The 27998-nt window shown below is 42.1% G+C and overlaps 1 protein-coding gene, 1 long non-coding RNA gene and 1 pseudogene across 2 annotated transcripts in view; 2 read left to right on the top strand and 1 right to left on the bottom strand.

Moving 5' to 3' along the window:
• Nucleotides 1-2033: 2033 nt before the first annotated feature.
• LOC118609396 overlaps nt 2034-27998 on the top strand; it is a 29952-nt gene continuing 3987 nt past the window's right edge. The window contains exons 1-2 of the long non-coding RNA XR_004953411.1: nt 2034-2136; nt 2957-3014. This is a non-coding gene — a long non-coding RNA (uncharacterized LOC118609396). The remainder of the gene's footprint in view (nt 2137-2956; nt 3015-27998) is intronic.
• Nucleotides 4700-5456, bottom strand: LOC107517435 (annotated as a pseudogene).
• LOC107517445 (kelch repeat and BTB domain-containing protein 6) lies at nt 7840-12404 on the top strand. The gene has a single exon (XM_016158165.2). It carries the CDS (start codon nt 8148-8150, stop codon nt 10155-10157), a length of 2010 nt encoding a protein of 669 aa, XP_016013651.1. The 5' UTR covers nt 7840-8147; the 3' UTR covers nt 10158-12404.

Below are 27998 nucleotides of genomic sequence, written 5' to 3'. Positions count from 1 at the left end.
ATATGTGAATCAATAAATGTGTTATCAATTGTAAATGTAGGCAACACATTAATAGAATGAAAGATTGAAAAAAAATCATATGATCATCTCGATAGATGCAGAAAAACATGTGACAAAATGCAATGTACTTTCACAATAAAAGTTTTAATAAATTGGGTATCGAAGGAAACTACTTCAAAATAATAAACGCCATGTATGACAAACCCGCAGCTAATACACTCAACAGTAAAAAATTGAAAGCTTTTTCTCCAATATCAGGAACAAAACAAGGATGCCCATTCTCACCACTCTTATTCAACATAGTACTAGAAGTCGTAGCTAGAACAATAAGGCAAGACAAAGAAATAAAAAGTATTTAATGAAAGCCAGTAAAATAATTGTATGAGTCTTTAATACCCCACTATCAACAATGGGTAAGTCATCCAGACAGAATATAAATAAGGAAACACAATACTGTAGACTAAAAAGACCTAACAGACATACACAAACATTCCATCCAACAGTACCAGAATATACATTTTTCTCAAACACACATGGAACATTCTCCAGGATAGATCATATGTTAGATCATGTTAATATGAAACTAGAAATCGGTAACAGGAGGAGAATTGGAACATTCACAAATATGTGGAAATTAAACAACATACTTCTAAATAACTAATGGGTCATAGAAGAAATCAAAAGGGAAATCCAAAAATATTTTGAGGCAAATGAAAATGGAAATGCCACACCAAAACTTATGGCGTGCAGTAAAAGCAGTTCTAACAGGAAATTTTATAGCAATAAATGCCTACATTAATTTAAAAATCTCAAATAAACAACATATTTTTACATCTGAAGGAACTTGAAAAGAGAAACAGAAGGAAATAACAAAAATCAGAGCAGAAATAAATGAAGCAGAGACTACAAAAACAATGGAAAAGAACAAGACTAATAACTGGTTTTTTTAAAAAAATAAAATAAAATAAAACTGACAAACTTTTAACTAGGCTAAAAAGAAAAAAAAGAATGACAGCTCAAAAAAAAAAAAGGAAATAAAAGAGGAGACATTTCAATGGATAATACAGAAAAACTAAAGATCTTAAGAAACTACTATGAATAATTATACGTCAACAAAGGAGATACCCTAGAAGAAATGGACAAAGTCTAGAAACATAGAAACTATGATTTAAAAAAAAAAAAAAAGACCTGTTTTTCAGAAAGCCTAGGGGTTACTCCTATCTGTGAGGTGCCCTGGGAGTGGTTCACAAAGAACTGTCTCTCCAGTTGTTACAGGCCCAGGGGACCCAGGAAAGGAGGGTCCCTCTGGCTTCCAGAGCCAGGTGATAAAGGGGCATCCCCTGGGTGACAGCTGCCAAAGCCAGGTCAACCCTCTGGGACATACTGACCCTCTGGGATTCAGCAGAGGGAGAATGGGAAGATGACACCTACTACAAAACGAAAGAAAAAGAAGGGGGTGGGAGGGAAGGCAGAAAGAAATGGAAAAAAAAAATGGCAACAACCAGATCTAGCAAGGCAGAAATGGCAGAAAATGACGCCTGCCAGCTGGAACATAAATATGGTACCTGGTGGAAAGGAGGGGAAGGCGGAGCCCGCTGGCAAGGCAGAGGGAGAGCCGTGAGAGCATCCTGCGGCCTTCCTCCCCGGAAAGTTTCCCATCAGGCCCCTTGCCCCTCAGGCCAACCCTTTAAAATTAGCAAATGAGTCTCTTTCACCTGAAGTCTGGGCATCTTCAAAGGGCTCCTCTGTGCTGGGCCCTGGGGCGGGTCCTCCTGCACCTGGAGCCTTTGAGCGCCCTCTCGGCTTGTGGTTGGTTGTAAGCCTCACTGGCCTTCAAAGCCAGGTGTGTTGAGGGTTCATCTCTCAGGTGCTGGTCTTAAAAGCTGGGTGCCAGTGTGGGCCACAAAGCTCTCCCTCCTCAGGGTGAAGCTCTGGGTTTTGAGAGTCCTCCTGCTGTAGGTTCCCCGCGCCAGGGCTGGGGTTTATGGCCACGTCGTGTCTCAGCCTTTCCTGCCCACCTTGATGTGGTTTCCCTCTCGTTTGCCCAAAGCGAAAGGGTCATTCTGCTGGTTTTAAGCTTCTTTTCCCCAGGAAGTAGTTCCATACATAGCTGCGAATTCACTGTGCTCATGGGAGGTGAGTTAGTTAACAATCTTCCTGTGTCGCCATCTTGAAACAGAACCTCTGTTGTTTCTTTTCGGTTCTTTCTCAGGTTTCCATCTCTCTGCTTTACATTGCCAGCAGGATCTGCACGCTGTCTGCTTTATCTTTGAGTCCTCAGCATATTACTCATGATCGTGTTCAACTCCTGGTCTGATAATTCCAACATCCCTTCCACGGCTGGTTCTGATGCATGTTCTGTCTCTTCGGCTTCCATTTTTGCCTTTTAAGTTTTTCTTGACAGCTGGCCACGATGTAGCGGGTGGAAGGAACTGCGGCACACAGGCCCGCAGCGATGCGGTGGGAGGTGTGGGGGAGGGAAGATGTGCTCTAGTTCTATCTGTGATCACGTGGCAGTCTTTTAGTGAACCCATTCTGAATCGTCAGCTTTAAAAGTGTTTTTATTGTTCTCTTTCCCTTTACGCGGGATAGAGTGGGCTGGACTTGGGTGTTTTCCTTCTTCCCAATGGAAGGCTCGAGCTGAGTGGAGTTCGGTCCGTCTCGTCCTTTAAATCGATTAGGCCCCGCTAAGACCCCAGCAGGTTAGGCTCTGGTTAACTAGTTCCTCCTGCGGCCCGTCCCTGTTAAGAACAGGGTGCTCTGCTGTATTTTAAAATGGTTTCCCCCCCTCCCCCCACTCCCTTCAGAAGTATGAAGGAGTTTTTCTCCCATATTTACTGTGAAAACAGGCCAAGCTCCTGCAGGCAAATCTCACCATAGCATGGGGCCCCTCCGTGGTGAGTTAATTTAACCCTACAAGTGTCCACACTGATCCCTCCGTGTCATCGTATTTCAGGTTTGCCTCCCCTGGCCTTGGTTCCTGCAGCAGCTCCTGCTCCGGGATCTCTGCTCTGGTAAGCTAAGCTAGTGCTTCCCATGTCCGCCTGTCTGTCCGGCAATCTGGGGAGCGGCTGTTTGCCCTGTGTCCTCCCTCGCATGGATCCAAGAGGGGTAGTTGATTCTATTCCATTTTGCACTTGTCGTTAGAACGTGGTGACTCCCAAGCTCCTTATGCACAAAACCGAAATCGTCTTCCGTTTTTAAATTGTGAAACAGAAAGCGCGTGCTGTACCCCTTGCAGTCTTTTAGCAGGAGTGGTGGTTACGACACGGTGGGAGATCCGTTGCACTTAGATTCAGGATTGACCTTTTGGTGGTCTTTTCCAGTCGATTAACCCTCGAATTTGAAGATCGTGTAAGAGCTGTGATGGGAAAGGAAACCTGACCCGCCGATGACAAATATGAGTGTATTTAGTAAGACTTTTGTAGTATTTAAGGATAGATGTGGGGTTGGATCAAATTAGGGCCAACTAGGGACCAGAGGAGGTAAGGAATCCTCACTGGTCTGCCAGGATTATTTCATAAGGGAACAATCAGTGTCGACTGGAGGTGTAGGATATGAGCATCGTCAGGGCTACATGCCAGACTTTGGCTGGCCGAGTTCCTCAGAGAGTTTGGCTGGTTTGAATTTAAGAGCATTGTTGCCTGTTTTATTTTTCCAGAGGATGAAGGATGATAAACGTCATAACGTTTTAGGCCGTAAAGTGTTCCTATCACAAGAGAGGAACAAGGGGATCCCCAAGTGGGGAAAATTCTTTCTGGTCAGAGCTTAGCTACAGTTACAGCCGTAGCCCATGTGCAGAGAAAAGCTTCTAACCATCCTGAAAACAAGGACATGTATATCCTTCCGTTTCTGTGTCTAAAAAGAGAAAAGGGTCGTGAAGAATTGGAGCATCCAAAAGCAGGAGAAGAAACGAGAGGTGTTCAGATGTTGAAATGCAGACATGCGGGTATGTCCCCACTGTGGGGACAGGTGCTGTTTCCTTAGTCCTGGCATAGAAGGGAGAGCGACAGCGAAGAAGGCTCGGGAGCCAGGACCAGCAACAGCCCCCTACTCCCAGAAGCCCTCAGAGGTGCCTGTCTCTCGGTCTCAGGGAATGGGGAATTGGCGGTGGATGCTCTTAGGGGGCGAAGGGCCCCCTTCAAGGGAGAAGGCACATCCTGGAAAATGCTCTTGAAGAGGCTGAATAATTTCATTTTGTTTTTTAGAAACTCGATGTCTGTCGTGGGCAAAAGCTTGGAGCAGATGAGTTGTTAAAATCAGGTGAGCAGGGAAGGAGGTCATTTACACATTAGATTAGGAAAGCATTGCAGAGAATAATGATGTTAATGATGAAATTGTTGCCTGTGTCCACTAGCAAGGTGGTGGGCTGTCCATCGACAGTAATGATTATTCCCCCTTGCACATTAAGAGTTAGTTGTTCACCAAAAAGGGAGGAATTCTCTGAGGAAAATCATTTAGAGATGAATTTTTGGTCTCTTGTTCACATTTGCATTTTGAGGCTGTTTAATACCAAGTCCAATGTCCCTTTTCTTTTCAATATCCATAATTATCTCTGTCTTTGGGAGTTTTGGGGGGAGCCCATTGTCCTGGCTTGTTTCCGTCAAACTAAGTTGTAAAGTTTTGAGTTGGTATTGTTTTTTTTTTCTTTGTTTTGGTTTTCCTTTCTCGGGAATTTTATTGGTCTTGGGGAGGGTTGGCAGGTGGCCCCTGCCTACTGAGGGAGCTACAGCTCTCACTGTTTCCAGTTGTGACTGATGGTCAGGTTCACGTGCTCGTGGGAGGCCAGGAAGACCTTGAGCTTGGGCTGGGCACCGGGGCAAGCCACCTAGGCCAGGAGCGGGGAGGAGTCCAGGCAGCCGGGGCAGGGACCTGGTGATTCAGCAGCAAGTCGGCAGAGGAGATCTGGTTGTCCACCACGAAGGCCTAGCCTTCTGATCCTGGGACAACAGGGTCTCCCAAGGCCTCAGGTGCCCCAACAGCTCCTTCACTTAGTCCTCCTTGCCTGCCTCATAGTTGGTTAAAAGAGGGTGATGGATTTGCAGCCGAGGTCCTCCACGCTGCCATTCACGACGTCCACCAGCGCCATCTCCCGCTGGTCCTGTCCACACAGCCCGAGGGGGCGCCCAGGTGGCGCAGGATGGTACTGGATGGGACAGGTTGAGGTCTTCACCCTGGAACTTGGGGGAGCTGCCCACACAGACAAGAGGCTTTGAGTGAACCCTGCAGCCAGGTCTCCTTGGTCACCACCACCTCCTTCCAGCTCTGGCCCTGGTCAGCCAGGAGCATGCGCATGGCCTCGCAGTGCCCTCAAACAGGGGAGCAGACCATGCTGTAGGGCGACACGGTTGCGATGTAGACAAAGATGATGGCGGCGGCGAAAGAACCCGAGTTTACATTGTTTTTATTTTTATTTTTTTCTCCGGCAACAGACTCTCCGTGATGTTGAGTGTATGTATTTCAGAGAAAGGTCACCTCACTAATTTACAGTATGTTTTGAATAATATCTCTCATTTCTGGTGATAGCCTTAATGACACTAGTAACCAAGATGGAAAGGGTTCAGTCATTTCCGGTGAGATTGAGTAATCCTTCCACACATTTTCTAAACTATGTCTTTAGTAAGAAATAGATTCATTTCTTTGTATTCTGCTATTTTGTATCTTTGACCAATCAACTTTTGAAGGAAGATAGTGGGAATGGATTCTGACGTATTCTCCCTTATGATTTTGGCCTGTATGTAAGCCTCGGGGGTGTTCTGATTTATCTGATTGAAAGTCCTCTTGAAAAGTGGCCCATTTGGCTTTTCATACAATAAAGTGGCATCTCTGGGACACACTAGTAGTGGCAAAAGTTGTTATAAATCATAGATCACAAGAGAATATGCTCTGAGGATCAGTCGGAATTGATTACTAGATTTTTCCCTATTTTTATGGTGATCCAAAAAGACTCTCACAACATGTAAATCTGAGTGAGATCAAGGATTAAGGAATATTTGCCTTTTTTCATACGTGGGGAAGGACCAATAATAAGGGTCTTTATTTTGGGGGAGTTGGGGGTTAAGTTTAATGACGACAAGGAGGGGTAAAAAGGAAGAATAGAGACTGAAGGAAGAAAAAGAGAATCCACAGAAAAAGCAAGAATAGAGGGTAGAAGAAAGGGCTTGTTTGGTCACATGGTGAGTTCTGAGTGAGGATCTGGCCCTGAGATTGTGGACACATGGTAAAAGAGACAGCCTTTAAGAGACCGTACAGTTCGAGATAGACTGGAAACATTTTATTTTTCAGCCTCCTTATACCAAGTGAAACAAGATGATCATTGGTGAAAAGAGATCTCAGACCCCAAGATTTGAGGGCACGTTGTAGATAGCCAGGCTTAAGGAAATTCCAAGTGTCCCAAAGTGGCCACTGGAGTTGTAAGTTGTTCTCAGTAAAATTCTGCCACTTTTGAGCTGTGCCAAAATTCCCCTGAATTTTCACCTTAGTGGCAAAGCATATAACTGATGGGAATTTTTAAGAGCTTTGAGAAGTGGGGTGAGAGTTTCTGTTCAACAATAGTTAGCAACATAACCAAACCAAGAGATGGCTCTAGGCAGTTCCTTATAAAACTAGTTTTACGGTTGGATCCAGCAGCCACATTCTGTGGTACTTACCAAAATGAGTTGAAAACGTAGGTCAACAAAAAAAACCCAGCACGTGAGTGTTTCTAGCAGGTTGATTCACAATCACAAATATCTGAAGCAAACAAAATGTCATTCAGTAGGTGAATGGATAAGTAAACTATAGTATATCCATACCATGTACTATAATTCAATAACAACAAAAATCTATCAAGCCATAAAAAGACATGGAGGAAACTGAAATGAATATTGCTAATGGAAAGAATATATCTTAAAAGGGTACACACTGTATGATTCCAACTAGATGACATCCGGATAAGGTAAAACTGTATATTAAGATTAGTGGTTCCCATTGGGTGGTTGGAGGAGGAGGCATAAATAGGTTGAACACAGAGGATTTTTAGGGCAGTAAAAATATTCTATATGATACTGTAATGGTGGACACATGACATTATATATATTCACAAAACCCATATAACTGTACAACATAGCCCCTAATATAAACTATACACTTCTATTAATATTGTATCAGTATAAATTTATCAGTGTAAATTTATCATTTATAATTAATGTATATAATAATGCAAGATGTTAATAATAGGGGAAACTGTGAGGGGGTGGAATATGTGGATGCTCCTTCTAACTTTCTGCTCGATTTTCCAGTAAAACTAATCTTAACAAAATCTATTATGTAAAAATTTAAAGGGATCTCTGCAAATCTGCTGGGTTTAAATTTTTTCCTACAGGCTCATGATTTCAAATGAGTGGGTACTTCATTTTTCATAAACGCGATTAGAGCTAAAGCTTATTGAACCTTTAGATAATAGGTATTGCGAAAGTACTTCATTATTTTACTTGTGCGTTTCAGAGAATCCTGTATAAGCCCATGCAGTTTATCTCATTTACTCTTCGCATAACGCTATGAACTACTGTTATGAGTCACATTTTAAAAACAAGACAGTTCTGAGAGAGAAGTCAAACCATGGATAAATACTAGAACGGGTGTCTAATCTGGATTCCAAAGCCAAAGTTCTACCATAATACCGAATCGGACAGAATTGGCTATTTCTAATTCCGTCCACCCGAACAATGAACGGCCGATAAATCTCGCGATACTATTGAAACTACTGCTCCCGACATTCACAGCGGCTTCTGCCCATAAGCCTACGCCGTGGGCCCGCCGGCCCGGCATGCCTCGAGGCGCGAAAGGCCAGCTGGGCGCTGTAGTTCTCCTGGACGCCTAGCGGCATTGCCAGCGCGGCGGTGGCGGCTCTCGGTTGCTGCCAGCGGGCTCAGTGAGGGCGAGCCGAGGCGGAGAAAGGGCGCGGAACTGGGAGAGGGTGAGTCAGACGCTGTCTGTGCCGTAAAGAGAGCGGCACCTTGGCACACTGCTCACTTAGGTAAATGGACTCGTGCGGCCGTCTCTCCGGAGATACCGTTATCTTTGCGCCAGCGGGAGCCCGGTGAGGAGGAGCCATAGTCGGGTTCTTGCACCCGTCTCGCCTTTAGCGCCCCGCCGCCATCTCCACCATGCAGTCCCGGGAAGACGCTCCGCGCTCTCGCCGCCTCGCCAGCCCCCGGGGCGGGAAGCGGCCCAAGAGGATTCACAAGCCCTCGGTGTCGGCCTTTTTCACGGGCCCCGAGGAGCTGAAGGACACGGCCCACTCTGCCGCGCTGCTGGCACAGCTCAAGTCCTTCTACGACGCGCGGCTGCTGTGCGATGTGACCATCGAGGTGGTGACGCCTGGCAGCGGGCCTGGCACGGGCCGCCTCTTCCCCTGCAACCGTAACGTGCTGGCTGCCGCGTGTCCCTACTTCAAGAGCATGTTCACCGGCGGCATGTACGAGAGCCAGCAGGCGAACGTGACCATGCACGACGTGGACGCCGAGTCCTTCGAGGTGCTGGTCGAATACTGCTACACGGGTCGCGTGTCCCTGAGTGAAGCCAACGTGGAGCGCCTTTACGCGGCCTCCGACATGCTGCAGCTGGAGTACGTGCGGGAGGCCTGTGCCTCCTTCCTGGCCCGCCGCCTTGACCTGGCCAACTGCACCGCCATCTTCAAGTTCGCCGACGCCTTTGGCCATCGTAAGCTGCGATCGCAGGCGCAGTCCTTCATAGCCCACAACTTCAAGCAGCTCAGCCAGATGGGCCCCATTCGGGAGGAAACTCTGGCAGATCTGACCTTGGCCCAGCTGCTGGCCGTGCTGCGCCTGGACAGTCTCAACATAGAGCATGAGCAAACAGTGTGTCACGTGGCCGTGCAGTGGTTGGAGGCGGCTCCCAAGGAGCGGGGGCCCAGCGCTGCCGAAGTCTTCAAGTGCGTCCGCTGGGCACACTTCAGCGACGAAGATCAGGATTACCTGAAAGGGCTGCTGACCAACACCACTGTGAAGAAGTACTGTCTGGACCTTATTGAAGGGGCCCTGCAGATGCGATATGGTGACCTGCTGTGCAAGTCTCTGGTGCCAAAGCCGGAGTGCAGCAGCAGCTCTGTCGTATCCGCAGCAGAAAATCCGCCCCAGAGGCTGGGTGTGTGTGCCAAGAAGATGGTGATCTTCTTTGGCCATCCCAGAGATCCCTTTCTGTGCTGTGACCCATACTCGGGCGATATTTACAAAGTGCCGTCACCTTTGACCTGCCTTGCTCACACTAGGACTGTGACCACCTTAGCGGTCTGTGTCTCTCCCGACCACGACATCTATCTCGCTGCCCAGCCCAGGAAAGACCTCTGGGTGTATAAGCCGGCGCAGAACAGTTGGCAGCAGCTGGCAGATCGCTTGCTGTGCCGCGAGGGCATGGATGTGGCCTACCTCAATGGCTACATTTACATCTTGGGTGGGCGAGACCCGATCACCGGAGTGAAGCTGAAGGAAGTGGAGTGCTACAGTGTCCAGAGGAACCAGTGGGCACTGGTGGCTCCACTACCCCACTCTTTTATCTCCTTTGACTTAATGGTGATTCAGAACTATCTGTATGCTCTCAACAGTAAGCGCATGTTCTGCTATGATCCCAGCCACAACATGTGGCTGAAATGTGTTTCTCTCAAGCGCCATGATTTTCAGGAAGCCTGTGTCTTCAATGATGAGATTTATTGTATCTGTGACATCCCGGTCATGAAGGTCTACAACCCAGTCAGAGCAGAATGGAGGCAGATTAATAATATTCCTTTGGTGTCCGAGACCAGCAACTACCGGATCATCACTCATGGCCAAAAATTGTTGCTGATCACTTCGCGCACCCCGCAGTGGAAAAAGAACCGGGTGACCGTGTATGAATATGACATTAGTGGAGACCAGTGGATTAATATAGGTACCACATTAGGCCTTTTTCAGTTTGATTCTAACTTTTTTTGCCTCTCAGCTCGTGTTTATCCTTCCTGCCTTGACCCTGGTCACAGTTTCCTCACTGAGGAAGAAGAGATACCGAGTGAATCTAGTACTGAGTGGGATTTGGGTGGATTTAGTGAGCTGGATTCTGAGTCAGGAAGTTCAAGTTCTTTATCCGATGATGATTTGTGGGTACAGGTAGCGCCTCAGTGAAATGCACAGGATCAGCAGGGTTCGTTGTAGATAGGTTGAAACACTAAGGTATTTTTACTACTTGGAAAGTAGCTAAAAGAAGTACCCTTTCCCTTTAGTGGGAAAGAAAAGATTAATTTCAGATTTGGTTTAGAAAGCATATTGTTTGAAATACTAATGTAATTTAGTATTAGAGAATTTAAGCACTCCCCCCAAAATAAACCTATTTAATAATTTACTGTTCTAAAAGTCCAGTATTGATTTGTTTAGTATGTTTATGTTCAATTATGCTAAGTTAGTCTTCTATTATTAAATCTTACGTTCTGTTTAGTGCCACAAGTACAGTAACTTGAATTTTAATTTTTATAATAGAAAACAGATTGGATAGGAATTATTAGCTAGGGTTTTAAAAGTATATACTTTTCTTCAGAACAGTGTAGTAGATTTCCTAAACTTTAAAACAGTGGGTTTTTACAAACTGTTCTAACTCATAGTTTGCTAAGTTTTAGTTTAGTTTTCTCCCCTTTTGTGAAGAAAAAGAAATTACATATATGTTTAATGTGACTGAATGATTTCATTTGTAATACCGTACAGAGTGGCCATATACTCACTGATAATAAGAACAAAGAAACAGGATTCTACTGTTTGGAAAGAAATTTCAGTTTTAAATTTGTAATATAAAATGTGTCTTTGCAAATAGTGACCAGTTTTCCATCTAAAAAAACTTCCATTCTAGCAGTGTCACAATCATCTACAAAGGTTACAAACAAACAAAAAAAAACCTCAGTAACTTGCTTTGTAGGTTCATATTTTTATCTATACTTAGTAATGCTTCATTGAATCAGAGGAATAATCCTTTTTTCCCCACTGGACACGATTGTGTAAATTTTTATTCATTGTCTTAAAAAAGTTTATGTGATTCTTAAAATATTTTGACTGTATAGTTTTCGTGTTCATCTTAGATTTGTCAGCAAGTTGTGATTCTTCTTTCCTGTTTTGTGAGGTAATACTGGTTTTGAAAATATGTATAAGCTAAGAACAGTATTTTATTGATTAGTAGTTATTGTATCTATCAACTATAAAATCAAGTGCCAGCAAAGAACTTTAAAACTTTAAGTTTTAAGTATAGAACTGTTTTTGTGTAGCATTGAAATATACTGTCAGTTTTGTAAGTCACTAAATGTTATCAGCTTAAAGGTATTTTTGTATTAAAAGTTTACAGTTAAATAACATAAATGGATGATGGCATTTGGGGCCAGTAGTGAAAGTATATTTCGTCTAAAATATTTCCTTAAGCAGTGGTGTTATACATGATTATTTTATTAGGATATTCTTATCTGTTCTGTGTTTCTCTGTGAACCATGCTCTAGTCTTTGTTACTGTCACTATATGTAAGGGAAAGTCCAGAAATAGAGACTAAATCACATGAAACTGACAGCGTTAATTATATAAGAAACTATACATGCTTACATTTTGAGGGTTTGCTAGATATGTCATTGTACATATACATGATAAATGACCAGATGCTTGATAGTGTATAGCACTTCGTATACTCAATTAGAATTATCTTCCTGAATCTTCCTGCAGTGACATGCCGATTCCTCTTCTGTGTGTATTCTCTGGTGACAGAAGGCTAACAATTCTTAACCCTGGCAGAGTACTGAGGAGTGTGCTTCTCTCAGGTGGGAAACTGAATTTTTGAATGAAATACCATAGGATAAGAATGGAGAAAGGGAGACATAAGAGATTTTTAAATTCTGAGCAATTTTTATCGGCTATATGAAGATGCTACAAAACATTCCCATTGAACATTTTTAGTGGAATAGGATGTGTGTTCTAGTAGTGTATGTTCTTCCACAAGGTCCAACATGATTTTAGTTTGTTTGGCTAAATTTTGTTCCATTTGACGTCAGGGTTGTTAAAAAGCACTATACTTAACACAAAGCTATTTCTTAGTAGTGTCATTTTTGGTCAACTGTTTCTTCACTGGTAACTTCTTTTGATAGCTTTTTGTTTTTTCGTGGTGAAATAGGACAATGCTGATTCATCCAGATTATCCACCTGCAGAATTAAGGTATGCAGTCAATTTGTCATTTTCAACCTTTAGTTAAAGCCTAAGCTAAATGGTGGTAATATCTCCATTCCCAAAGAGGTTTTCTTTGGTTTTGTGACATATTTGTGAATTAGGGAATAGATGTTAACCATTATTTTATAGGTAAGTGATTTGTATGTGATTAGTTATAAATAAAACTGGTACTAGAACCCAGACTTTCTGACTTTTTAATTCATCGCTTCTGCTGAATGTATACCACCCTTGCTTGTGTAGTGCACGACATAACTAGCAGTGTTGAAATCCCTTCTTGACGTGAAAGCACCTTGTCGCAGTTTTCACACCTTTTAATTACATCTTTTAGCAAGTTCTCAATGTGGTGTTGGCAGGACTACTATTTGTAAGATTTAGAATGCCCTTAATTATCTTTTGTATCTGTATGTATAGCCCGAAAAACTCAAAGAACCCAAATTTTTGCAAGTTTTTTTCAGTTCAAATGACAGGTAGCATTAGGGTTTCCAGAAAGAGGCAGTAGAAATTAGTTTAGTAATTAGTTTGTTTGAATGTGGCTTAAAGATTGAAATTAAGTTATAATAGCTCTTTTCATTATTTTTAGTTGAGCTGGGATTTAAAAAAATTTTGTGCCTGATCTCGTTGAGAGTCTGGGGAAAGCTTTTGATTGATTCCCCCAAGGCAAATAATAATTTTTTGATTTCAATAGTATATGACACTTCTGAATCTCATCAGACCCAAGGAAAAGTATCTGTGACAGTCCCTCCTTTCCATACCTGCCCAAGAACTTCAGCACCCTTTCATTATTCTAAGTAATTTTAAAGGAACATTTATTATAGCAGATATGATAAAGTAGGGAAATAGGAGGAGGCAAAATTATTTATAAAAAATGTGACTCAGTAGAAACATAAGATAATTAATGTTGTCTTTAGAACCAATGGGAGGGTTCATTATATACAAACCAATTTAATAGTAATATAAAAAGTTTAATAATAATCATAAAACCCCCAAAGATACTGTTCTCAGCAGCCGCCAAACCTCAGGGTACCATGGAGGCAGTAGGTTTTGTGCAGGATGGGGAGAAGAGACCCCCCCCTTCCCCGACACTGAGCCATTTGTCACTGGGGTGTGTTTCGTCAAGCTTTCGTTCCTCACATCTTTAACCTTGACTCAAGGCTGTCCAAGTCACAGGGAGAGTAGGGAACAGATGTTTTGCGTAATATTCATCTATATCTGAGACATTTTCTAAAAACGTAGGCTGTGCAGAGTCACCTCTTTCTAATGGAGTCAGACTTTTACAGTCTCATCTCCCAAGCTAAAATTGCTGCTTAGAACCACCGTGTCTCAATCGAGAATATTCTTTTGGGATAAACTATTTGTTAACTCTAGGAACACTGGCTAGAAAGGACTTCATGTAAATGTCAGGCAAAGTTTCTTCTAAAACAGATGTGCTTGTGCCTTAAAAAAGAGAAAGCCAGGACTCGTGGTGGTAAGTAATATTACCTTAATTTAGATCATCTTAAGAAAATAAAATTGAACATTTGTTGCCTACTGTAACAAAAATCTAGCGATGGCACTCGCTTCAGGCACAGTCTGAACCAAAATCTGTTTTGTCAGGGCTTTTTTTGTCCAGAGAAGGTATCACGGAGTGGCGATGCCTCTCACTTTATACATTTGTTGGGATCTAGGCGTGGTGGTTTGTACAAAGACCCTAGAGCTGTTTTAATAAGACAGACATTTCTCACATAAAAGTTCAATCTAGTATGTTGGCCCTGAGCTAGAGAGTCATCTAAGAACAAGCTTTCTTGTTTCTCTGTTCTGCTCCCCTAGGGTGTTGTCCTGGTCCTCACGGCCCACCCTCGTGTTCATATTCCGTCATCAGAAGTGGGGGAGGAAGGGAGGGCATGTGCACATCGCTTCCAGTCATGTGACCCTGGCCAGATCTTAGCTATGTGGCCACACACGTCACTGCAAGGGTGCTTGGGAGAGATGGCCTTTGTTCAGAATTATAGAGAAACGATGAAAACTGGACATTTCTTAGAGCAAGCTCGGCTACTGAGCAATATTCTAGCATTTTCTGTGCCTGGATCATTTTTGCAGTGCTGTGTGAGTGTAATCTCCTCCTTAACCCCTCAGAGAAGCTGGGAGCATCAGCTACAATAATCTATTCAAAACGCAGTTTCTTGATGAATTCTTGTACTCACTTCAGATTAATCATAGTTTATCTGACATATACACGTAGTGTCACTTTTTGTGTTTGTTGAAGCTTCAAAAACGGCTGCCAGAGGACATTTTGAATAATTGCTTCTGTCAAGTATGTGCTATAACTTTTATCGGTATAATTTTCATTACAAATATCTATACTTATTTAAAAAACAACGCTTAGTTTCATACAGAATCCTAACCTCTGCTAGCAAGCGAAGAGTAAGTAATACTTTAGTTTATAGCTGGGTTTCTGTCATTCTCTGTTTCACTTCTACTAAATCTCTTACAAGCTTAAAGGCGAGATTTTTGAGATATACCGTGACTGGTTCTCTGTGTTCTGTCCAGATAACTGGGTGTTTAGTATCAGGGTCCTGTTACTCTCTTGTACGGCAGCCTCACAGGCTGGAATTATCCAGTTTATCGATTTGTTTACTCTTTATTATCTGTCTCCTACCCTGGAATGTGCCCTCCACAGCTCCTAATCTAGTGCCAGGCACAGCACAGGCATTCAATGAATATTTATTGAGCAAAGGAATAAATGTATCTGGTGCTTGTTTGCATATATATGAGAAACACTTGCATTTCGAGCTCTCATCTTTCTGTCAATTTTCCAGCATTGAGGGAGAGCTATTATTAAACTCTTGCCTGGTTGTCATAGCAACCCTCTGGCCTCCAGAGCTACAGGTTATTTCTAATGGGCATATCCCACCAGCCTACCAAACACTCAGTGTTTTCAATTACGGGATAATGATGCTATTATAAATCACATTTCTCACAGCATATATTTCTCTGTCTTTTATAAAGATGGTGGAGAATTAGAAATTAAATACGTTTGAACCAGTGCGAGCTACGGGAAATAAAGCAGTGAGACACACGTCCCTGTTCCCTGCCCTTTCTCAATCCTTCAAGTTTTCATCAGCACCTGAGAATTCAGATGTGTTTTCTGTCCCTGTCGTTTTGAAAGTTAATCGCCACAAAACAAACTAAAGAGCCCTGTTGCAGCTTAAACATTTCGTCTTTTTCTCCTCCTCACTCATTTCCTAAATTTCCTGTTAAATCAGCAAATGATAATAGTATTACAAAAATTGAGATTTACTCCGTAAAGGTCTAAAGTCAGGTACTTCTGCTCACAGTTTTTTTGGCAGGCACTGAGAAGGGTTTTGTTAAACAGGATAAGTCGTCACAGAAAACTCATTATTATCAGTTCAGTGGCCCCTCAACCATCCGTGAACATAGTTTCTAAAAGGCAGAGTCTGTTTTCTACTGGTGGATGCCCTAAGGGGGTTTTACGCGTGTGTCATGCTGTATTTTCTCGTCTGTGAGTTTTGGTCACATGTGTAGGGAGACTCCACGTACAGTTCCGAGGCAGATAATAAATACTTCTCTGTGCCGTTCGGATGCTTTTCTCATAGAGTCGTAATACCTGTCAGCAACAGCGCCATAACTTTATCTCAAAGAAATGATACTGCACTGAGTATCATCTGGGCCTGGACATGATAAAAGCAGGCAACCATCTCAGTAAATGAAATACAGCAGGGGCATTGTCAGGCAGAGAAAGAAGGATAAGGAGAGACGGTAGAGTGTGTAGTGTCAAGGCTGCAGGGTTTGGTACTTGAACCCTTTGGGCGTTTTGGTTTATGTATGTATAAGAACTTCATTTTAGTTAGTCTTCTAGAAATCGCCATGCATTTTTATTCTCTTAAATAAGCATTGGATGTTGCGCAACATTAGGTCAGGTGTCAGATGCTGGAGACAGCCTAGCCTAGATATCTGCCTATTGTTAAGACTTGAACACAGTTGAATGGAAGAGAAGGTTGTGCCGGGGGAGGATCGGACCAGCCACGGAGGCCTTGTAGCAATGGTTTGACAAAGGTGCCACGTCACAAGTCTAGTCCTCTTCAGTAAAAGGTTATTCAGTGATTACTACACCTTGATATGGTTTGTTTTGGGTGCTGAATCAGAATAACCAAACCACTGAGAATCCAATAAACAAAAGCGGTGATGTTGACATATTGAGTTATAATTAGAAAATATAATTTTTGTGATCAAGAGGGAATTGGACAATGACTCTAGTGGACCAGATTTTACGGCCACCACCCAAGGTCCTGGCTCCCAAATCACGTAGTTCAGAGATCCAACCCGTCTTGTCATTTGCAGGTCCCCCAGGACCACATTAAACAGAGAAGCAATTTGAAATGGGGACTCAAGCCTTTCCTTGACTATGTCCTACAAGGCCCAGCACAGAAGAAAAAGGCAAAAACACTCATCTTCCAATTTCTCAGTGAAAGGAGTTTTGCTGCACACGTTCTCAACTGCTGCCCAAAGGTCTGGCTTCTTTCTGATCAGCCTGGATCTGGATGCTGACCAGAATTCTCCCAGGAGCCTGAAGGAGCCCCTGGGTGCTTTCCCAGCATTTTCCCTCAAGTTCACTCCATCAATAAAACCAATCTCCACCTTCTCCCTGGAGAAATGTCCACACATTTAGCACCCCAACTTTCATGGATGCCACCTGAGAGACTGGCTCCCAGGTCACTGAGTCCTGACAGCTGACAGGGTCCAGTATTTGCAAGTCCCCTGGAGTCACATTAAATTAAGAAGCAGTTTTGTTTGTTTTGTTTTGTTTTTACTAAGAGGCAGTTTTATACGGAAGTGTCAGTACTTCCCTTGTTTGTCTTCCTTGGCTTGACACAGAGGGACCAGGCAAAAACGCTAGGCTCTCGGCTTCTCGCTGGAAGGTGTTTGCATACTTTTCCAGCTGCTGCCGATGGGCTGGGCTTCTGATTAGCTTGTACCTGGTTGCTGAGAAGGCCCATGATTAGTAGTCATTTGAGGGTCAGAATGGCTATATGGGAACTTCCTGTGCCTTTTCCCCCAGCCCTAAAATCAAGTCTCCAGCTGCTCTGGGAAAAGAGTTTGTCCACACATCTAGTGCCCCACGTTCTATGGCTGCAAGCTGAGGGACCAGCTCCTAAATCACCCAGTTCTGCGAGCTGACTGGGTTCACCATTTGTGATTTCCCTGGGACCACAGTGAACAAAGAGGTATTTCTAGATGGCTGGTCAAGTAGGCTAAAACACCCAGCTCCTGATTTCTCTTTGATGGGACCTAGATTGCGTATCTGACATCCTGATTTTCCTCGTCACTGCCTGAAGGCCAGATTTACAATTAGCTTTGGGAACCTGAACGGATGTGTGGGTATTTTCCATGCTATTCGGGCACTAATGGGTCTTGGCACATTCTAATCTTCTAGGAACCACTTAAAAAAAAAAAAAGTGGTGATTTGGACAAGTACAAAGGGTTGAGAGGCAAACAGGAACTTGGGCCATGATGATTGGCGAGGTTCATCTTCTGCACAAGGCTGCTCCTTCAAGTCTGAGAGAGATGGTGGTTTTATCAGATGCACAGAAACCAACACTGAGAGTCAAGGAAAATAAAGAAACAGGAATGTGTTCCAAGTGAAAGAACATGATAAAATCCCAGAAAAAGACCGAATGAAATGCAGATGTATGATTTACCTGATGAAGTGTGCAAAATAATGGTCCTAAAGATGCTCACAAGGTCAAGAAAACAAAGTCAAAGAATTTCAACAAAAAGAAAATGTAACAAAGTACCAATCGAATCACAGAGCTAAAGAACACAAAAATGGAACTGAAAAATTCACTAGAGGGGTTCAACGGCAGACTAGATGCAGTGGGGGAAAAGGTGCAGCAGACTCGGTGATAAGACAGTGGAATTTAACCAATCAGGAGCAACAAGAAAAAAATGCAAAAGAGTTCAGGTAGCTGACGGAATGAGACGCCATCAACAGGATCAAGATATTTATTATGCATGTCCCAGAAGGAAGAGAGGAAAAGGGACAGAAAGGTTTTTCAATGAAATAATGGCTGAAAACTTCCCAAACCTGAGATAAGATAAGACTTCCAGATTCAGGAGGCCCACATAGTACTATTAGATGAATCCACAGAGCCCCACGCTGAGACACATTATAATTAAAATTTCAGAAATTTAAAGAGAATCTCAAAAGCAGCAAGAGAAAGACTTGTTACATTCAAGGGAACCCCTATAGTCCTATCACTGAATTTTTCAGCGGAAACCTTGCAGGCCAGAAGTGAATGAGATGATATATTCAGAAAAAACAAACAAACAAAAGAAACTGCCAACCAGAAATACATTACCTGGCAAAGTTGTTATTTAGAATTAAAAGAGATAAAGATTTTCCCAAATAAAACATCACATCTAGACCAGCCTTGTAGGAAATGCTAAGGGAGGTTTTAAAGTTTAATTGAAAGGACACTAATTAGTAACATGAAACGTGTGAAATTATAAAACTCACTGGTAAAGATACAGTTAAATTCAGAATACCCTAGTCTGGTAATGGAAGCATGTAACTACTTCAGACTCTATTATAAAGAATAAAAGACTGTGGATGAGAAAATGGGCTCTGCGGTGAGTAACCTCACAGGGTGATCTGAGCAGAGATTCGTAACTGGGCAGATCATTGTGAGCAGGCACATCCCAGGCATATAACTCTTCAGTCAAAAGTCGGTCTTTGCTTTAGCAAGCCCTGTGCATTATTTCTGTACGTTCAGGTTAACTACCTTCGTGAGAGCACACACCGTTGTTAACTGTCCCGTAATCCAGTCCCTGCCTTGCTTTTCTCCCACCTCCATTAATCTTATGTCACCTCCTTAATTTCAAATGCATTTTTTTTAAAAAATGCAAAATTGTTATTCTCTGGAGCATTTGAGATCTTCCTCCCTAGTATATGTCATCAGTTTGGCTCAAATAAACTCTTATAAGAATTCTCTATAGTTTGGATCTTTCTTACATTGATAAAAGAATTAAAGATAACATAGCTACAGTAATTCATTAATGGATACACAATATAAAAAGATGTATCTTATTACTCAACATAAACTGTGGGGAAGGAGAGTAAAAATGTAGAGTTTTGGGGATGAAAGCAAATTTCTTTGCTTAAAATAGACTTCTACCTATAAAACGTTTCATGTATGCCTCATGATAATTAGAAAACAAAAACATATAGTAGATACACAAAAGAAAAGAATCAAAGAAGAAAATCATCAAATCAGGACAAGAAGAGAGGAAGAAAGGAATAAAAAACCTACAAAACAGCTAGAAAACAAGAAAATAGCAATGATAATTTTCTTACTTATAATCACTTACATATAAATGGACTGTTATCCAATAGGAAAACAGAGTTGTTAAGTGGATAAAAAAACCAAGACCTAGCTGTATGCTGCCTAGGAGAGATTCACTTCATTTTTCAGAATATAAATAGTCTGACAGGGATGGGAGGGAAAGAAATATTCCATGTCAATGGAAATTAAAAGGGAGCAGGAGCAGCTATACTTATATCAGGCAAAATAAACTATGTCAAGAACTAAAAACAGAAACACTAACAAAAGACTAAGAAGGCCACTATGTAATGATAAAGGCATCAGTTCATCAAGAAGACCTAACAATTATAAATGTATTCATCAATATCAGGACACCTAGTTATATAAAGCAAACGTCAGCAAATTTGTAGAGAGAAGTAGTAATACAATAATACCAGTAGACTTCATATCTTTACCAATAGATAGGTCATCCAAACAGAAAATATGGAAAGATTGAACTTGAACTGCATGTTAGACATATATAAAACATTACACCCCACGGCAGCAGAATATTCATATTCTCAAGAGCACATGGAACATTATTCTCTAGGATAACAATGATTTTTTAGATATTACCTTATATCTGTCAGGATGACTAGTATCAAAAAGACAAGAGATAGCAAGTGTTGGAGAGAGTGGGGGTCGGGGGAGGAAAAGGAACCTTTGAGCACTGCTGGCAGGAATGTCAATTGGTGCAGCCATTATGGAAAACAGTATGGAGGTCCCTCAAGAAATTAAGACTAGAACTAACATAAGATCCAGCAAGCCCACTTCTGAATATATATCCAAAGGAAACATATCACTTTGAGGTTTTTTTTTTTTTTTTTGAGATCAAAGAGATATCTAGACTCCTGTGTTCATTGCAGCATTAGTCAAATAGTCCAGATATGGAAACAATCTAAGCATCCTTCACTTGATGAACGGATAGAAAAAATGTGGGCACACACACACACACGCACACGACTATTATTCAGCCTTTACAAAGAAGGAAATCCTGCCATTTGCGAAGTGAAATAAGCCAGACAGAGAAGCACAAATAATACACGGTATCACTTCTAGGTGGGATCTTAAGAAAGTCGTACTCGTAGAACCGGAGAGTGGAAGGGTGGTCGCCAGGGACTGGGAGGTCGGGGAGTGGGTGAAACGCGGAGAGGTTGGTCGGAGCACAGAAACTTTCAGCTGTGAGAGGAATACCTCCTGAGGGTCGAATGTATAGTGTGGTGACTCTAGGTCATCAGACTGTGTGGTATACTTGAAATTTTCCCAGAGGATAGAGGTTAAGCAGTCTCACAAAAAAAAATAAAAATAAAATAAACTTACGTAACTGTGAGGTGTCGGATGTGGTAATTAATTTTATTGTGGGAATCCTTTCCCAGTGTATTTGTATGTCAAAGTATCACTGTAAATAAAATACTTTTATTTTATTGTACACTTTAAATAAAATACTGTCAAAGTATCACTGTACACTTTAAATAAAATACTTTTTTGGTCAATGGTACCTCAGTAAAGCTGAGGGGGAAAGGATATGTAACTTTCAAACAGACTAAATAGATACGGTGATTCCTGTTCAGAATATATCCCTGTTGTCCAATCTTCATGAGAGACGAGATATCACATTTCCTGATTTCAAAACACATGACAGAGCTACATTCATCAAGATAATATTGTGGACAAAAGAAAATAGAGCATTCTTTAGAAAGTAACCTCACAAAGTGATCTGATTATACATTCCTAACTGGGCAGGTCTGGTAGGTAGTCACACCCCAGGCCTATAACTTCTTTAGTGAAAGGTCTTGAGCCAGCCTTGTCCATTGTTCCTGTGGCTCTAGGTTAACACGCCTTTGAAATACCAGAAGTAATACCCCTGGAAGGGAATATTAACCCTCAAAAGAGCAGATAATCTCGTTAACAGTCCTGTGATTCGATCCCTGCCTTGCTTTCTCCCACCTCCACATGATCTTCCCTGTGTCCCCTCCTTCATTTCAAGTGCATGAAAGAAGCCGCAAAACCGTTATTCCGCAGAGCACCTGAGATCTTGCTCCCAGTGTACATCACCAGTTTGGCTCAAATAAACTCTTATACAAATTATCTACAGGTTTGGACATTTTTTACGTCAACAGCATGGTAGCAACATAAGAAGAGACATATCAACCTATGGGATAGAATTGAGCATCCAGAGATAAACCCATAGGTCTTTGGCCGGTTGATTTCGACAAGGGTGTCCGTCTCTTCAATGGGAGAAGAACAGTCTCTTCGACAGATAGTCCTGACACAACTGGATTTTCACATGCAAAAGAATGAAGTTGGACACCCATTTTAAAAATTGACAATAGATTGAAACAGACGTTTCTTGAAAATACACAAATGGCTAACGTGCACATGAAGAGATGGCCCAATCTCATTAGTCATTACGGAAGTTAAATGAAAACCATAATGAGATACCACTTCATATCCTCCAGGAGGGCGATGATCATGACGGCGACGATGATAGTCATGAAGGAAAACAATGAGTTGGTAAAAACTGGAACCCTCATACATTGTTGTTAAGGCTGTGTATTGGCACAGCCACTGCGGAAAACTCCTCTAAAAGCTTGACATAAAATTCTTATTTAACCAGCAAGGCCACTCTTAGGAATACACTCAAAAGAACTAAAAATAGGAACTCAAATATTTGTTCGCCAATGCCCAGCATCGTTCACAATAGCCAAAAGGTTAAAACAATCCAGTGTTCATCAACAGATGAATGACTAAAGAAAATGTGGTCTATACACACAAGGGAATGTTATTCAGCTATAAAGATCAAGTACAATTCTGACACATGCTATAATATGGGCGAAGCTCCTAAACATCATGCTAAGTGAAATAAGCCAGACACACAAGAACAGATATTGTATGGTTTCACTTTTGTGAAACCTCTGGAACAGGCAAATTCATAGAGACTGAAAGTCGATTAGAGGATGTAAGACACCGGAGGCAGGGGACAACAGGAAGTTGTTCCTTAATCGTATAGCTTCTATTTGGGGTAAATATTTTAGAAATAGATAATGGTAATAGCTGTACAGCATCACGAATGTAGTTCATTCCATTGACGTGTACACTTAGAATGATTAAAATGGTCGATTTTATGCTATTTATATTTTACCACAGTAAAATAAATTATTAAAACGTAATTTTTAAATGGAGGGTTTTTTTTTTTATTAGTCACAGATGAAATAAAAGAGCTTCCTGAATCAGTAATGCAGTGACATTTAAACATTTAGGTTTTAAGTTCAGTAATTAACATAATACAGATAGTATAAAAATAAACATCATTCGAATCCCCAAAGCATAGGACATTACAAACGAAGTGTATACAATAATTGTATGACTTTATTCATGAGCTGGAGTTTCCACAGTGTAGGACTCAAATAATTCGACTGGCTCTCCTGCTGCTTGTCTGACTTGGCTCCATTTACATCATCTTTACAGCCTTCCCGTCCCTGATTTTTGCCTTAAACGTTCCTGGTCCTCTGGCCCCTGTTTTGTTCATCTCCCTTCACAACAAGTTCTCCCTGCGCAGTTGCATCCAATCCTGGTATGATATTGACAACTCCCCAATCTGTATCTCCGGTCCATCTCTTCTTCGGAGCTCCGGGCCTCACATCCAGTTATCTCGTTTCATTGATGCACCTCGCACGGAACACGTCCGAAGAAAACAAACAAACTCTTTCTCTTCATGCAGTCTCACTTCACGCAAGCTGCGTCTCCTTCCACGCGGTGTTCGTATTTCCAGGGACTGCTCACTGTCCCTTGGTTACCCAAGCAGCAGCTCAGACGCCACATTTCCCTCACTGCCAACATCTTTTCAGGTACTGAGTCCTATTGAGTCAGCTCCCCAAATACATTATAATCCACCCACGCTCCTCCGTTCCTCCTGCCGTCAGTCGAGCCCATAGGTATTCTGGCTTGGACTTCTATGATAGCCTTCCGGGTGTTTTCTTTTCCGATTCAGGATTTATCACCCCGGGGTTCAAATGAACCCCAAAGTATTTATAAATAGGATTCAGAGAATTTACGAACTTTACTAGGGGAAAATTCTATCTTTATTTTCACTAACCTGTACCTGAAACTTAGTATTTCCTTTTTATGAATATAAGCAATAACTTTATTGCCAGTGGAAATCATGTTATTCATATCCCATCACATTGTTGTAAATATCTAAATATATTATTTATAGTCATTCGTTCTTTGAAATGTTATTAATAATACCCTCTGTTAGATCTTTGTAAGTACGAAGAAGCACATATAATACTACCTTTTACGTAAAAATATTTTGATAACTTTTAAAATAAGTGGTTTTATCTGTAATCCTAATAGCTTTATTGAGATATAATTTACATGCCATACAATTCCTTTACTTACAGTATATTATTCAGTAATTATTATATGTTCAGAGAGTTGTACAATTATCACCACAATCAATTAAAAATCTCTTTCATCACCTCAAAAAGAAACTCTGTACCTATTCACGGCCATTTCCCATTTCTTCTCAATGTCACCCCTTTCTCCCAGCCCTAGGCCACCACTGATCTACTCTCCGTCTCTACGGACATTTCACACCAGTGGAATCCTGCAACATGTGGTCTTTTGTGTCTGGTTTCTTTTACTTAGTATAATGTTTACACAGTTCATCCATGCTATGGCATGTATCAGCACTTCATTCCTTTTTGTGGCCTAATTATATTCCATTGTATAAATATACTATATTTTACTTATCTATTCTCATTTGATGGACATTAAGGCTTTTTCTACTTCTTGGCTATTATAATTCATGCTGCCGTGAACATTCATGCTCAAGTTTTTGTGTGGACATATACTTTCAGTTCTCTTGGGGATGGATATATGTGCAACTTTTTGAGGAACTGCCGCATTGTTTTCCAAAGCTGTTGTACCATTTCGTAATCCTACGGGCAATGTAGGAAGGTTCCAGTTTCTCCCCAGTACAATCGCTGTTATCCATTTTTTCATTGTAGCCATCTGGGTACATGAAGTGCATTCTCATTGTGGTTTTAGCTTGCATTTCCCTGCTATCTAATGGCTAATTGTTAGGTAGTTAGGTAGACACGAGCAATAGGGGAACAAAGGAACGAAGGCGCCTTCCAAAGACCTCCCTAGGACACCCATTTTATAGTTATAAGTCATCCTCGCATCCTGAGGAACAAAGGCATGAAGCCAGAGCAGTGGCTGGTTTAATCCAGCTGCAAGTACGTGTGCAGTCAGTCCTATAATAACCTCCCCGTAACCAGGCCTCATTATACCGTCATTACAATATCATGCCTATGCCCAGAAGTTCATGAATCTAATTATAACAGACTGAATTCTGGGTAGCTGCATGCACAGTAGACAGAGTTATATAACAGCCAAATGCCAATCAAAATGTCCTCACAGGCCAATCATTTAGCACCACCTTGTAACCTCTCGCCACAGCCCTAATATAATACAGAATTCCTCACTTCCGCGGTTACAGCCCTCTTTGCTGTAACTCGCTCATGCCGTGGAGCGTCCTTTAATCAGATGTTTTGAATTCCCTGCAGTTATTGCCCTCTTGGGCATGACCCACTTCCTTCAAACATACTTTAACAAATCTTACTTTCCCCAAATCTCGCTGACCTGTAATTCTCTACTGCGTCCGCAAAAAGAACCAAGGACTCCTCAGTGCTACTGGGGCATGATGGATTTTAGGGTTACCCCCAACAGGAACATGATGACGTTGAACATTTTTTTTTTCATATGCTTCTTGGCCATTTGTATATCTTATTTAGAAAAATGTCTTCTCAGATCCATTGCCCATTTTTCAATTGGGTTGTATTTTTATTGTTATTACTGAACTGAAGGCATAGCCAGAAGAGACGTGGGCATGAGTTTGCAGCAAAGAAAGTCAAGGTTTATTTAAGGAAATGGTGCCAAGCCCGGAGACCCAGGCACACTAACGCACGAAGACCTGGCTCCCCCCCACCCCAGGCCCCGTGGTCTCTGCAAATAGGTCATTTAGGGGAAGACTCAGGAGATGAGGGAGTTGTGGTCATGGGCCCTCCTGATTGATGGGGGCTGGGAGGCAGTTCGTTGCTTCAGGTCCTGGCGTTAGTTATGGCATAGTTCTTCAGTCTGGTTTCGAGGGTTTGCTGGCAGGGTCTTCCACCTTCGTGGTTGTAGAGCTGCAAGATGTTATCATTAGTTTGACTGAAACCTGTTTCTGTGGTCAACAGAACTGAGGCTTTGTTTCTAAGACTGTTTTGAGTCTGACCTAAGGGCTGAATGATTAGGGGAGAGGTCATGCAGTATGCAGAAGGATAAGGAAGGCAAAGAAGCAAGTGAGCCCAAGGCCAGTTTAAATCAAAGAGAAAGAGAAGAGAAAAAGTCCTTTTAAAGAAGTGAAGATGTACATAGTTACATTGTTAGGTTGTATATATATTCAGGATACTATTGCCTTTTAGATATATAATTTGAAAAGATTTTATTCTAGTATATGTGTCATGGGCTGAATTGTGCCTCGCGCTCCCCCTCATTCATATGTTGAAGCCCTAACCCCCAGTACCCGATTTCGTGTCTGTATTTGAAGACAGGGCTTTTGAAGAGGTAATTAAATTAAAACGAGACCCTCTCCTAGGATGGGCTCTAATCTAATCTGACTGATATCCTTATAAGAAGAGGGGATTAGGACCCAGAAAAAGACACCAGGGTTGCCTGTGGACAGAGGGAAGGCCATTTGAGGTTACATTCGGATGGTGGCCATCTGCAGTGGGCTCAGAAGAAATCAAACTTGCCAGCACTTTGATCTCAGACCTCTGGTGCCCAGGAGCTGTGAGAAAATAAATTTCTGTTGTTTAGGCCATCCTGGCTGTGGTATTTTGTTGTGGCAGCTGTACAATCTAACATAGATTTTAGTATTGGGCATGCGTACTGCTCTTTCAAACACCTAAAAATGTGGAACAGGGTAATGGTAGAGGCTGGAAGAATTTTGAGGCACATGTTTAGAAAAAGCCTAGATTGCCTCCAGAATCCTATTGATAGAAATATGGACATTAAAAGTGCTTCTGCTGAGGCCTCCAATTAATATAAGGAATATGTTATTGGACAGTAGAGGAAAGTTGATTCTTGTTATAAAGTGGCAAAGAATTTGGTTGAATCGTGTTCTAGTGTTTTGTAGGAGGCAGAATTTGTAAATGATGAATTTATATATTTAGCCTAGGTGATTTCTAAGCTAAGTATTCAAGATGTGACTTAGTTTCTCCTCATTGCTTACAGTAAAATGTGAAAGCAAAGAGATAAATCGAAGAAGGAAATTTTAAGCAAAAAGGAATCAGAATTTGAAGATTTCGAAAATTCTCAGTTTATCCTTATTGCAAAAAATGAGAAAGCTTGTTCTAGATAGAACACCAAGGGTGTAGCTAGACAATTACTTAATAAAGAGATTATGGATGTGACTCAGGGATCTAATTAGTTATTTCAGCAGAAACCAGGAATCGAGATAAAGTTATACCATCAGAAACACTGCCAGCCTGGGCGGACAGGAACAGACATGTGAGAAAGCTAAGGAAGGCTATTGGAGGTCTGGGCTGCTACAGGGAGGTACCGCAGAGCTATACTCAGGCTGTGAACACACATTATCCTCCTAGAAAAAGGAGACAGGACTCCAAAGGCCATTCCGGGATAGAGAGGGCTGCCATGCTCACCAGGGGCACAGGCCCTAGGGGTGAGGCTGTTCCTGCCTCACTTTCAGCGGGCCCAAGGCCGCTCAGGGCCTCAGGGTTGGAACTGCTTTCTGGAGCTAAGGGAGTAGGCCTGCCACCCCAGTGGGCTCGATGACAGAGTATCCAGCCAAAGAATAGTACTCTCCAGCCTTAAAATCTAATGGAATTTTCCCTGCTAAAGTTTGCCCTTGCTTGCAACCCAAGACCTCTTTCTTCTGTCCAGTTTCTCTCTTTGGGAATGGGGATGTCCATCCTTTGCCTGTACCAGCATTATATTTTGGAAGCAGATAATTTGCCTGGTTTCATAAGTTCACAGCTAGAGAGGAATTTTTGCCTCAGAATGAATCATGCCTCGAGTCTCTCCTACACTTGATTTAGATTATATTTAGGTGAACTTTGGGACTTAGCGCTGGTGGTGATGGGTTGGGTTTAGACTTTTGAGCTACTGGTATGGGGGTGAATCTGTTTTGCGTGTGAGATGGATATGAATTTGAGAGGTCTAGGTGGTGGGCTGAATAGCATCTCCCCCCAAATCATATATTGAAGGCTTCACCCCAGTCCATCTGAATTTGGAAACAGGACCTTGAAAGAGGAAATTAAAGTTAGGCCATCAGGGTGGGCCCTAATCCAATCTGACTGGTGTCCTTTATAAAACAGGGAGATCAGGGCCCCCAAAGAAACACCCGGG

The sequence above is a fragment of the Rousettus aegyptiacus genome, unplaced genomic scaffold (genome assembly GCF_014176215.1).
Source record: "Rousettus aegyptiacus isolate mRouAeg1 unplaced genomic scaffold, mRouAeg1.p scaffold_m13_p_11, whole genome shotgun sequence".
Taxonomy (NCBI): domain Eukaryota; kingdom Metazoa; phylum Chordata; class Mammalia; order Chiroptera; family Pteropodidae; genus Rousettus; species Rousettus aegyptiacus.
Note: the sequence above shows the minus strand (reverse complement) of the source record. Positions and strands in the feature narration are given on the sequence as shown.

Excerpts from the sequence above, each read along its gene's own strand:
- LOC107517445 (XM_016158165.2), top strand. The coding sequence starts at position 8,148 with ATGCAGTCCCGGGAAGACGCTCCGCGCTCTCGCCGCCTCGCCAGCCCC.